The sequence below is a fragment of the Nyctibius grandis genome, chromosome 10, assembly GCF_013368605.1.
Source record: "Nyctibius grandis isolate bNycGra1 chromosome 10, bNycGra1.pri, whole genome shotgun sequence".
Classification (NCBI taxonomy): domain Eukaryota; kingdom Metazoa; phylum Chordata; class Aves; order Nyctibiiformes; family Nyctibiidae; genus Nyctibius; species Nyctibius grandis.
In genome coordinates this window covers 21,720,192-21,732,634 of record NC_090667.1, presented here as the reverse complement: position 1 = coordinate 21,732,634, position 12,443 = coordinate 21,720,192, and the positions used below count along the sequence as shown (strand labels likewise).

General features: G+C 37.1%; 1 protein-coding gene across 3 annotated transcripts in view; it reads left to right on the top strand.

Annotated features, from left to right (window-relative positions):
* The window catches only part of DENND6A (DENN domain containing 6A), a 29,991-nt gene continuing 17,548 nt past the window's right edge, over positions 1-12,443 (top strand). For 2 of the 3 annotated variants that reach the window (XM_068408802.1, XM_068408801.1), the window contains exons 1-8: positions 1-185; positions 308-503; positions 3,749-3,760; positions 7,268-7,380; positions 8,259-8,339; positions 8,714-8,819; positions 10,067-10,146; positions 11,700-11,762. In XM_068408802.1, coding sequence (XP_068264903.1) covers positions 15-185; positions 308-503; positions 3,749-3,760; positions 7,268-7,380; positions 8,259-8,339; positions 8,714-8,819; positions 10,067-10,146; positions 11,700-11,762 — 822 coding nt within the window. In that variant the 5' untranslated portion in view covers positions 1-14. Of the gene's footprint in view, positions 186-307; positions 504-3,583; positions 3,623-3,717; positions 3,761-7,267; positions 7,381-8,258; positions 8,340-8,713; positions 8,820-10,066; positions 10,147-11,699; positions 11,763-12,443 lie in introns of all 3 variants that reach the window. The other variant, XM_068408805.1, reaches the window with a different exon arrangement.

Sequence of the window (12,443 nt, the reverse complement as noted above, 5' to 3'; positions counted from 1 at the left end):
GGGCCGGCAGTGCTATGTCGCTGCGGGAGCGGAGCCCGAGCGGCGCCGTCGAGGCCGGGGAGGACGCGGCGGCGCCAGATGGTCCGGACCGGTGCCTGTCGCTGCTGCCCTGGGACCGTTTCTCGACCTGGCTGCACTGCGTGTGTGTGGTGGGCTTCGACCTGGAGCTGGGCCAGGCCGTGGAGGTACGTGAGGCGGCGGGAGGGAGCGCGGTGGCCGCCTGGCTTCGGCGGTGTGCGGGGCGCCGCGCCCGCCTCGGTGGGCTTATGGGCACCGTTCCGTCGCGGGGCGGGCGGCTCTGCGGCAGGGCCCCGCCGGAATCGGGCACTTCCTCTGGTGCCGGCGTTGCACAGCGGCGGGGGAAGCTCGGCGGCGCTCTGAGAGGAACGTGATTGTGCAAAACCCCAGCAAGGGGGGAGCGTGCGGCGGCGTAGCGTGCGCGGAGCGGGCGGGAGCGCGCTGTGCGAAAGCCTTGGCCGGCCACAGCTGTCACGGAGCGGGAGGTGAGTTCAGTTATTTTCAAGCAACTTGTTTTCATTGTGCTGGTTGTCGCGTCAGTGTGCCGCTGTGAATGGTTTTCATCTCGTGCCAAGATTTGTATTAAATACGTCATCAGCTTGCTTTATACACGAATAGCACTGATTTCCATGACATGTAGGTGTTAAAAGATTTAAGAGAGTATAATAATAGCATGAATGCAAGTAGTCTTCATAATTAACAGTTTTCTCCAGATTGCGAAGGTATGAAAATAAATTATCTAAATGTTTGAAGCGTTTTCCTTGCAGCATTAAATGAATGTCAGACTGTGGCGATGTGTTTGTGACGCTGCCACAGGTGCAGGTTTTTTAAACTCCCTGCTGCTCTTTGCCGTTCTGTGCAACAGGCAAAGATCTATGAAATTGTGTGGTGGAACTGCATTAGGGAACTGACTGGGCTAAAAAAATAAACTAGAAAGAATAATTATCACTTGGATCAGTTTCACATCCTGTTTCACCATGTTCACCATATGACTGTGCAGCAAACAGTTGGTGTGCAGGGAAAAATGTCTTGGCTTTTTCTTTCCCTTTGTGTTTTTTTTTGTTAAAGTGGTGTTAGCATAAATGTATGGCAGACTGGCCTAAAATTCAACTAAGCTAGCTATTACAATGTCTAAAATACATAATTGATATGCATTGTTGGCTGCATGAGAAATGCAAGTAAGAAGCCACTGTACTCTGCTAATTAACTAAGTTATATTTCCTTGATGTTATAAGGTGTTGTTAACAACAAAGACAAGAGTTTCTTTCTAACCTGTGACTTAAGCAGATAATATGCTCAGTGGCTGAGGGAAGCACAGAACTCTGTCCTGTCTGCAAACAACTCTGTTAATTTTGTTAATGAATGTCCCATTAATTTTAGTTGAATAGATGCATAAAATGAAACTTAAACTGTCTACATAACTAAGGCCTGAGTTTTTTTGGTTGTGTTGCTGCAGGAAGAATAATTAGCTTTTAGTTTCAATTGGAATCCTTAACAATCAGGTTATTGAATGGTAAAGAATATTAAGACATGGAAATTCAAAGCAAGCATTTCTATTGTTGCACACCCACACAAAAGATGGTGTTTTCTTTCTTTCTTGGAAACTCCTTAGACAGAAAGAAGTAGCTCCTTGCCCAAATCTGCAGTTCTAGAATAAAGTTTTTATGACTGTGTTTGAGGGGAAGAGTCCCAAGTAGATACCAGAGTGTTATTTCCTCCAATAATCACACTTTTCAAGTTAATTTTCTTTCACCTGCAGATTAGGCTTTTTGTTTTGTTTCCTGTCCATCAGGTTAGATTATTATTTCTGGGGGGAAATAAAATATGTGTAAAGGACATTTAGATTATGGAGGCAGACATTTAGAAACTACGAAGTGATGGTCTCCACTAATTCTGCTTCTTTGTCTCTGCCTTGCAGTATTGTCTTTTCCCCTTTGCTTTTGTGCTTTTGATAGGCAGCTTCATCTTCAACACCTGCTGATGATGAACAGCAGGCATAGCAGTAGCTCACAAGGATAGTGTTCATGCTCTTTTCAATTTGGATTTCTTCAGTAAGGTTGTTCAGAACATTGTGAAATCTGGTAAAACTTCACCTGGGCTGTGCTTACTTTCGTTATCACCGCATCATTCTGACACGGCCATCCGTGCAGGTCAGAAAGGCTGGGCAGGTGCCACGGGACAGAGGCAACAGAGCTGTTTTCACTCCTCTTCCTTTGACTTCTGGGAAGATACACCAGCTAGTGAGGAAAAGGAGTATGAATTCAAGTTTGGTCTGTACTCCAGTCATCTGGCTAGATGCAGATCATTTCAGCATCATTCAGCTGCTGAAAAAGTTATGTTTGGGGGTATTGCTTAGCATAAGATAGCATAGGGAAATGTTAAGAGATTAAAAAAAGATGATGATAGGTTTACTAAATGCAGTATACAGGTGTTCTGCCAATGTGTCTGCTTTTAGCTTTAGTAACACTAATGGTATGTTGCATGCCTGGACATCATTGGATAGAGGACTGAGGGGAAAAGAAATGAATTGGGGACTTTATGGCCAGGGAACAGAAAACCTGCTTAGTCAGAGACCAGCCAGTGGATATATTTGTTGTTTTCTGTAGAGTAGGATAGTTATATTATCAGGAGATACATTTACTTACATTGTGTCGAATGAGATTAAATCAGATAAGTGGATGTTAGCAGTGTGGTAATAGACTAAGTTAGTGTTTTTGTATTGAACTTCTGTTCTTAGAGAAGTTCCCATCTGTGAAAGCAGTGAAGCCTTTGAAACATAATTGTTGAATTTATGTTGAATTTCCTTACAAGCTAGCCACCCATTTCAGTAGTTTTGAGGGGCGTTTTGAGGAAACTTTTAGCTGAAATTTAAGTATTTCAGGTTTTTCCTCTTTCCTGCACGTTTTTTTCTCGCTTGCATTATCACTGATTTTATACATCCAGGCTTTTTTAAATGATGGTGCTTCCATATGTTACATTGTGTTGTATCGTTTTTGATTTCTGCATTGTAAAAACATATTAAATATATATATTTTTTTTTTCTGTCAGTACAAAAGTCATGGCTTTTTGGGTGTATTCATTGAGCTTTCACAGGTCCCAGCTCCCATTTGGGGCCAATGTTCATCCTCCAAGGGTTAGTATTCATAGAGAGGGTGTTCTGTGATTGAATTTTGATTACTCCTACCTGACTATCCATTGCAACAGATTTCAGACAATAATGTGTTGTTGATTTTCTGTGGAATCATCTACTGCATTTCATATGTACAAGTTACATCTAAAGGGTGTAATCTTGCTCTCCTTTGGGACCTGTTGCACCAAAAACCTCTGAATTTTTTCATGTATCTATATGGTCTCCAACTGACATCCAGAATACCTTGTAGAGATGAATGATCAAGTTAGCTTAAAAACATATGAAAAATAAGAACAGAGACATATTAATAGCTTATCATTGAAAATAGCCTAAGGCTAGGCAGGTATTTGAGGGTTGTATCATAAAAATATATAATAGAAGCTTACTGCTTATAACCAGTTTATTTTCAAATAAAATAATACTTTTTTCCTGTAGGTAATATATCCTCCACATTCAAAACTCACAGATAAAGAGGTAAGCAATCGTTGCTGTAGAAGTATATAATTTGTTTTTAGTTTAGTGATTTCAGGAAATATTAATGCCTCTCTTTTCCTTTCCTCACCCTTTAGAAAACCAATATTTGCTATTTGTCTTTTCCAGATTCTAATTCAGGTGAGTGCTTCCTTCACTGTGAAGTCATCTGTTGTTGGACTAAGCTATGTGAAGAAAGATAGAATTTGACAGGATAAATTCTTGGGTTTAGATTAAATACTTATATGAATATCTTAATATTACAATACAGAAAAGTTGCAAATAAGGTTAAATATGAAACTGTAATTGTCTGTATTGCAGTACGGTCAGAGAACTTTTTTTTGTTTTTTAAATGTAAATGAAATATCATGAATGTGACTGTATAAGACCTTCCAGATGACACATGTGCAGATGTTTCAGAATACTTTGCAAGTAAAGAATGAACATCTTAATCATGTTTTTAAACAAAATAATAATATTGTCATTGTAGAGAGAAGTGTAGGCACAGAATTTGAATGGTTTAATAAAGCAAATGGAAGGCATTTGGAACAGTCTTCTCATAAAGGAGTAAATGTGTATTTTCTAAATTCATAACAGTGAAACTGACTTTTAAATTCAAAAGCATTTAGAAAGAACAGTTGTGAAGGGAAAACCTAGGCTATTTTCTCTATTCATAATGCTTCTGTTGCTGTGTGTGGTCCTGCTTGCTAAATTCTTCTTTAATCTAAACTTGTACTGTTCTGCTGCCAAAGAGAAATTGGAGGCATGTGGCTGATGACTTGGACCACCTGCAAAAAGATATGGCAGAAGTACAGACACTTTCTTTCACTTTTTTTTTTTTTTTTTTTACAAAAGTCAAAACCTGTAGTAACAGACTTGTCCCTGTAACTGCTCTTACTCTGTGCTTTTGGTTGCTCTGAAGCGTAACAACTCTGATACAGGGTGATGCAGATATGTGCTTTTAATATGTGTGTGAACTCTCTTATGTGATTTTATAAAATATCTTGGCTAATTTTTCCCCTTTGTCTTAATGTCATTAAAATTAAGATATTTTCTCTGTTCTTGATATCCTATATGTAAATAGAGGAAGAGCTTCTTTCTATTATTGAAAGAGATGATGAGTTAACTGCATCTTGTTACTACTCTAGTCGTTCATGGTTATAAATCTGTCGAACCTTCAAAAGGTGTATTGAAGGTATGAAATAATGCGTTAGGAGCAAAGGCTGATTTTTTTTCTTTTTTAATTTTTTTTGTTTTTCAAATAAGAGTGGTAGTAAAGTTACTCTAGGCAGAATAGGTATATGTAAGGAGGGTTTACTTTCAGCAGGAAAAAAACCCCACGTTTTTGTTCTTTAAGTGTCCCTGTTAAGAACCTGTAGGTTCTTGATTGTTCTTGGTAGGCCCAAGATTCAAATGATGTAGAGGGATAACCTATGTAAAACCTGCATTCTAGAAATTAGCTGGGCATGTATCCTATCTGTTATGATTTTTTTTTGTTGTTGTAGGCCGTAATATAAAAAAAAAAGCTTTGTGCAATATACAGTGAAGGAAGTTACTAGCTTGCAGCTAAATTTTTGGTTAGTCTTTCATAGGTTTTCATGGCTCAAAAGATGAATGCAACTATTTTTTTCTTTTACAACTACAAATAGATACCATTCTAGGACTTGTAGTGGCTATGAATTTAGGGGGGGAAATGGATTTAATCAGGTACTAGATCATGACACTTTGTGTTTTTAAGCTAAGTTTCTTGGTACAGTTATCTTTAAAATAACGGGTTTTGACTTTTCTGCATGGATAGTTGGAGAAAGAATAGACATTTACCAATGTTTTCAAATTCTACATACTGGAATAGCTTGTTACATAAGAAGCTGTCATATTCTGAAGGATATTTCAACATATTAATGATTAAGGGTGATTTACCTTTAGGTGTATAGCTTTTTAAAATAGCAGGGTTTTTTTTTCTTTGGATGAAGGGAACAAGCTATGAAAACTTGGAGCAAATATTTAGTGCTGTGTTATTGGCATGTGCTGTGTTTTGTCTTGTTATGATTGGACCATGTATTGCTAAGCTCTTGCTTTAGTTACCTGTTTGAATTGGATGGTTATCCCATCATACAATGTTTTGCTACTTCTGCTTTTGTCTTGGTGCATTGTGGGTTTCCTGCTGCAACTTCAGGGGGTTCTAAGGCTCCGACCTGAATGCTCTGGACATGCCAGTATTAATCTACACTGCCAGTTGCACAGCCAGTGCATTTGACTGAGGGTCTGGGCTATCTGTGGTTGCAGTAGCAGTATGTATGTGGCTGAAAGAGAAGGAGATGAAATTGAGCTTTGAAGTCTGAAGAATAGTTAGCTGGAGAATGGAGCTCTGCCTTACAGTTTAGTCAAGTAGCACCTGCTGATGTAAGACAAGAAGCTGTGAAGAGTTCAGATGATCAGTAGCGACTTCATGATTTTTTTCCTGGAGGTCTTTGCAAATTATGTCCAAAAGCTGTAAGAGTGAAGCACTAATGGAGAAGTTAGATTCAATATTGAGAAGCAAGTGTCCTTTGCCAGCTGGAAGCTTGCCACTATAACAGTAGCTATAAGTTAATAGTAGATTGGTTTTTATAGTCACTTGCATGAACATTTATGTTGTTATGGTGAAGATAGTCTGCTTACCACAGGTTGGCAATGCTCGAGAGATTGTCTCTTAGTTGGTTGTGTTCATGTTAATAACACTCTATTCCAAAGGGACTTTTTTTTTACAGGCTTGCTAGAGTGACTAATACACCTGCACATTCTTAAGATTCTAGCAGTCCCCCTTATCGCTGTTCCCATGACCAGCACATTCTCTTCAGCTTACACAGCTTCTGCTTGAACTAAAGGTTTTTTGGAGTTTCTTCTCTTTCAACAGCAGACAACATTTGTAATGGCGAGAACGCAGCCATGAGAGTATCATGATACAAGTTCTGATACTTCAGTTCTCATGTTCCACCTGGAGAAAATTTCTTTGATATCTGATACAAACTTAGCCCAAATTTATTTTCAGACTGCATATAGTCAGTATACTTAGTTACATTTTTCTTTCAGAAATTAAGTTTGATAGAAATGAAGGGAAACTTCACTCCTTGGGAGTATTATTGGGAAGTAATACTCAGTTTCACTCAGTTTTCTGCAGTTAGTTTTGCAACTTTCAAAAATACTTAGTCCTAGGCCTGTGCATGGAGTTACAGGAGATCAGCATGATACGCTTATGGTGTGACTTACGTATGAACTGTTTGGTGTCAAAAAAGGTCAAGTGCAGTCATTCAGTGGAGAAATGACATGTGGTTAAGGTAATCAGAACTATACAGGCAGACCAATAAAATGTGTAATAACAGAGGACAGCCATTAGTAGAGCTGTTTAAGGACATGACGGTCTAATAAACTCACTGTGAGGCAGTGACTCTTTTTTTCTTGTTGAAGGTAGGCTATTGTTGCCAAAGATGCCAAATTGTTCACTTATAAAAATATAAATACATAAATGGTCTCAATAGCAGGGCACAATAGCAGTGCAAGATAAATGAACCAGAAGTATTTTACCTCTTTGGCTGTAGACAAGTCCTCATGTTAAACAAGGCCCAAACTCAGAATACTGTCTGTTGTTTGTCTCTTCTCCCTGTGTAGGTTGTCTTGGGGACACACAGTTTTGTTTTAGATTTCGACGGTCTCCTGGAAGGAAAGTCTCATTGTGTTGTTTTCTGGACCAATTGGATAGAGATCTACCAGTTTACTTAAAGGTTGGAAATAAGAAACAATTAAGTTAATTTCTTCTGGATAATGTTAATTCTTGTGTCTTCACGCTTAAATTTAATGCTTGAAGAACAAAATCTCTGAACTGGATGTCCTGAAAGACAAAGCTCAGCAAATGTTTTTTGTAGCATGTCATTGTCATAATAATTATCTAATCATTAGTTCTGTTAACTATTCTTTTAATTTTTCTTACTATGGGTTTTGGACTGCAAGGAACTAAATTGATGAGCAGACCTATTTTGTTACTGACTAGAAACCTGTAGATCAAATTGTGAAAACTATGACCTTATTGTAAATCTGAAGTGTTTTATAACTTAAAAAAAAAAAGAAGTTGAAATGTCTCTCTCTGTTTCCACCCTTCATCTGTTTGTGTGGCAAATACTCGAATTCCTATTTGTAGGAAAGATGAAACTGATGTTTTGTCTTTGAAATGTGAGAGCATGATTCCTTAATACTCAAAGAATCTTTTATAAAACTAATACATTGAAAGACTAGTTTTTATCTTTTCAAGACAGGGCTTTAAGGCTTTTAACTGCTAAAATCTTTTTAGTGCTACTTTGCAAAATTATGAGTGTTCATTTATTCCTCAGGAAATTAATTCTCTTTTTGATTTCATGGTGTGTCAGGGAAATGTAGATACAAAAATAGTAAAGCCAGAGAGCACAGCTGTTTCTACACACTGATGTTTTCTCTTTGAAGTATTTATTAAAAAAAATAATGCCAATAGGTAGTAATCTTTCTAGTTTATTGTATCTAATCAACTTTGGAACTTGCAGGGAAATAAGCTTTTAAAATGCGTATCGAATGCTTCAGAAAGAAGGGCAGTATCAGGTTGTTGTACTGAATTCTTTCCTTTCTTTTGCAGAAAGATCCAGCATATTACTACGGCTATGTATATTTCAGACAAGTGCGAGACAAATCATTAAAAAGAGGCTACTTCCAGAAGGTAATTTCAATTATTTTAGGAAAATATTAATTTGGAAATTTATTATTTTTCAGTGACCTCAGAGGAGCAGGAGTAGTATCTTGCTTTCTTAACTAAATTAATTGTTGATATATAGTAAATTAGTCTAATTTTACATCAGCTATGCTATGTTCCAGCTGCACAGTCAGAACAAAATTTTTTTTTGTGTTAAAAACAAAAAGTTGGAAACTTTTGGGAGTTGTTTGCAGTTGCCTGTAGTCAAATCTGTGGTTGGCTTGCATGTGTGAGAAAAATCACACTTGACATTGTCTGAGGATAACCAGTAGAACTGCAATAGAACTGAGGGAAAGGGTTAACTTAAAATTATATTTTTGTTTTGTTACTCTTTATTCCAGTCGCTGGTCCTCATCAGCAAACTACCTTATGTCCATCTCTTCCGCACCATCCTTAAGCAAATAGCACCAGAATATTTTGAAAAAAGTGAAGCTTTCCTGGAAGCAGGTAGTGGTACTATTATGTTGTTCTGGAAGAGCTCCTATAATATCCCATACTTCTTTTGGAGAAATAACAAACACCACTGTCATATTCTAGTTTGCATTTCTGTCCTCTTGCAGGGTAGAGGGTTGAAACTTTAGCAAACTGGCTTGATTTCTAGATCATTGAACAGAGCTAATCTACGGTTGGACTCAATCTTAAAGGTCTTTTCCAACCTAAATGATTCTATGATTCTAATTTTGGATCCTCTATGGGACAGTTGAAGCTCCTCCCTAAAAAACATTTAGGATTTTGTCATGTGTTTCAGGGCTGGCTGTTCAGCACAAATAGTTTATGGCAATTCTTAATTTGCACTTTTTACAAATTGAGTCCTTTTGGGCATTCTGACAACTTCTGCTAAGGAACTCTACAAATGTCATCTTGAGTGCAGGTTTTTTTGTGTGGTGTTTTAAGGGGGTTTTTTATTTGGTTTTTTTTTGTGTGTTTTGGGTTTTTTTTGACCAAAGAGAAAAAGCAACAGAGCAACACTGATAACAGGTGCTTCAGCCTTACTGTAGAACTTCTAAGATCTAGAGAGGGCCAAATGGGAAATTTACTTGCTCTTTGCCTGGAAGTGCTGTGTTCTTTTGTATTGTGTCTGCCCTGTACAATGTCTGTGTCTTTGTGCTTTTGCAGAGCAGCAATTTGTGGAAACCATTCTTGATGAAAGAATTGTATTTTTTAATCACCTGTAGATAAACACGTTTTTTGACAGGTTGTATTAGAAACAAAGTAAAGTCTGCAGAAACCACTAGAGTTAATAATTATATTCATAATTGTTTACAACAAAATGCTGAAAAACTTTCTAGCTAAGCTAGAAGGCTAGCTTTTCCCTCAACTGCTTGTGTTTATCTGTTCTACAGTAGCTAATATACATAAATGTATGTGTTCTTTTCAAAGTTTCTTAATATGTACACTCATGGTTTCTCATAACATTTCTCCAACTAATTGTCAGTCTAGTTGCTACAAAAAATGGAAGACGAGGATACTGTTTTCTTGAAATGAAAACCTTTATAGTTCTAATGAAATAATACATTAAGAATGTCAAAAAGGCTGTAAAACTACTTTAGAGTATAGAGCGATCAAGAGGTAAGTAGAACGTTGTGGGCTATCAGCACTAATTTAAAATTGGAGTGTGTACAAAGGTGACTACAGTATCATGGGTTATAGCATATATAAACTAGTTCTAAATTATACGCTTTTTTTTCTTTAAGTTTGTAGTGATGTTGATCGTTGGCCACCACCAATTCCAGGGAAAATACTCCATTTGCCTATTATGGATATCATAATGAAGGTAAATACTCCTGCACTTATTTTTCTCTGAGGGTGTTTTCCCCTCCATTTACTGTGTAGGTACTCACTGTATTCTGCCTTATTTTCAGTGTCTTATACTTCAGAACAGGAATAGATGTATATTGCACTCAGAGGGAAGGTCTGGGAGATCTTGATTAGGTTCCTTGATTGGGGGGAGGAGGGGAGGATCTTTTATGGTGCATAGGTTAGTATGTAATTTTTGTAGATATTAAAAAGAAGTGTTTTAGTACAACTACTAATCACAATGTCTATATTATCCTTCTGGAATACGCATTCTAGGAAACTTTAATGCTAATTATGTTTGTCAAATCAAACATTAAGTAACACTTCAAAATACTGAAGAGTTGAGTTCCAGTCAAGCAAATTAAATATATTGATGAAAATCATTCTTGTTCCTGAAATTTGACAAGTAAAAATCTTTTTTGGCCCACGCACCAGAAATTAATTTCTTGGTCTGTTGATAATTTTCACCCACGCACCAGAAATTAATTTCTTGGTCTGTTGATAATTTTCCATGAAAGTGAAATATGTCTGAAGAGAGCTGTTAGTGCATGGGGAGGAACTGTAGAGGTTTAAGTGGTGGCTAAGAACTGGGCCTCTGGGAGCCATAGCATCTTCATATGACATGCAGTTAAATGGATTTGATGGATCCAGAGGTTACAGTTGGAAGTACTTTCTTAGCAGATACTCTCAAGTTTATGGCTCGATGGATGTGCATCACCAGGGAGAGGAAGGAGAAGTTTCTGAAGCTGTTCTGAAAGCACAAATTTAATAAAGCAGTGTTCTGGATGGTGGATGATAATGATGAGTGTCAGATATGTCTTGTTTGGGTATTGCCTGCATTTATCTCATTGGTAATTCTTATTCATGAGAGTTGAAATTGCATTCCTAAAGTGAGTGAAGCCATAATTTACCATCTTCGGTGTGTTGTCCCTGTTTTTTTACACTGGTTGGGCAGTCCGTTTTAATTGTTGTGTATAAATTACATCCATTTGTGCACACCAGCTTTCAATATGATTAAATTTGTAGTACTCAAGACTTATAGATGCAGACTGTGAGGTCAGAAAAAGACACTTACGTTGTTCAGTATATTTGGATTCTGCCTCATACCTACCAGGATGTCTTATGTTTTGGGAGAGGATTTTTTCTAAAAGTAATTCTGTACCATCTTAAAACCCCATAACCTTATTTCAGATCATTCTCTCCAACATTTAAACATATTTTTATTGAAATTATTGTAATAGTTGTGACTAATGTTATCAATAGTCTTTTTTAATTGAAGTATAATTTTCATATTCTAATATTCAATTTGCAATGTAGTACTACATAGGATTGCATATTGATTCCTGTAGCAATGATCTGTAGTCTTCAGCTATGTATTTATAGTTATGTGGATGTTCTGTAGAGTAAGTTAAGCATCATACTGTAGTATATCCTCTTGAAATGTTCCATCTTGTCTGAAAGTCAGCATTTTAAGTCTCTGTTGAATTTGATACAAGGAAAAAAAAGTCTGTCTGTCTTTTTCTTTCAAAGTTGCGGATTCCAACATACCGTGACAAGCCTGGAACAACGCCAATAGTACAGAATATGCACCAGGTAGAGATTAGATACTTATACTGTATATAACCCCAAGACAAAGCTAAATACCTGCCTTCGCTCTTTTACTTTAAACTTGTGCATAAAAGATTGGTAGCAAATCCTCATATACTTTGATAATAATGAAATCCACAGTGTTTGAAACTTTGAATGGAGGAGTCTAGAGTTGGATCCTTCATAGAAAAGGTATTCTAACCCGGTTACCCCAAGTACTTTAGGAGAGGATTGTCCAGCTCCTTGAAGAGGATAGTTGGCTGACAAAATTACTGAACTTGAACATCCTTTTAATGGGTGAAACTATACTAAACTAGGTTGTGTTTTGTTTGTTTTTTTTTTTTTTTTTGTGAGAATGAAAACCAAAATAAAAATCTTTAGCCATAGAAGAAGGATATAAACCAAATCTGTCTGTGCCTTCATCTGCTGTGTGGCCATTGTTTAAAACGGCTTCAGTATTTTGTATCTTTTCTGGACTGAAAGTCACATGCCTATAAGTGGTGTGTGTGTTGGGAGAAATCTTGCTTTTAACACACAAAAATTAGTTATTTGTGGAGATAACGTAGTACATACTGCAGTAGTGCAGTAGTACATTAGTGGTAAATAATTAGGGTATACACCATCTACTGTCTGTAAGCATTTAAGGGGAACTATTTCATTTAATACCTAGGTATTCTGATGACTAAA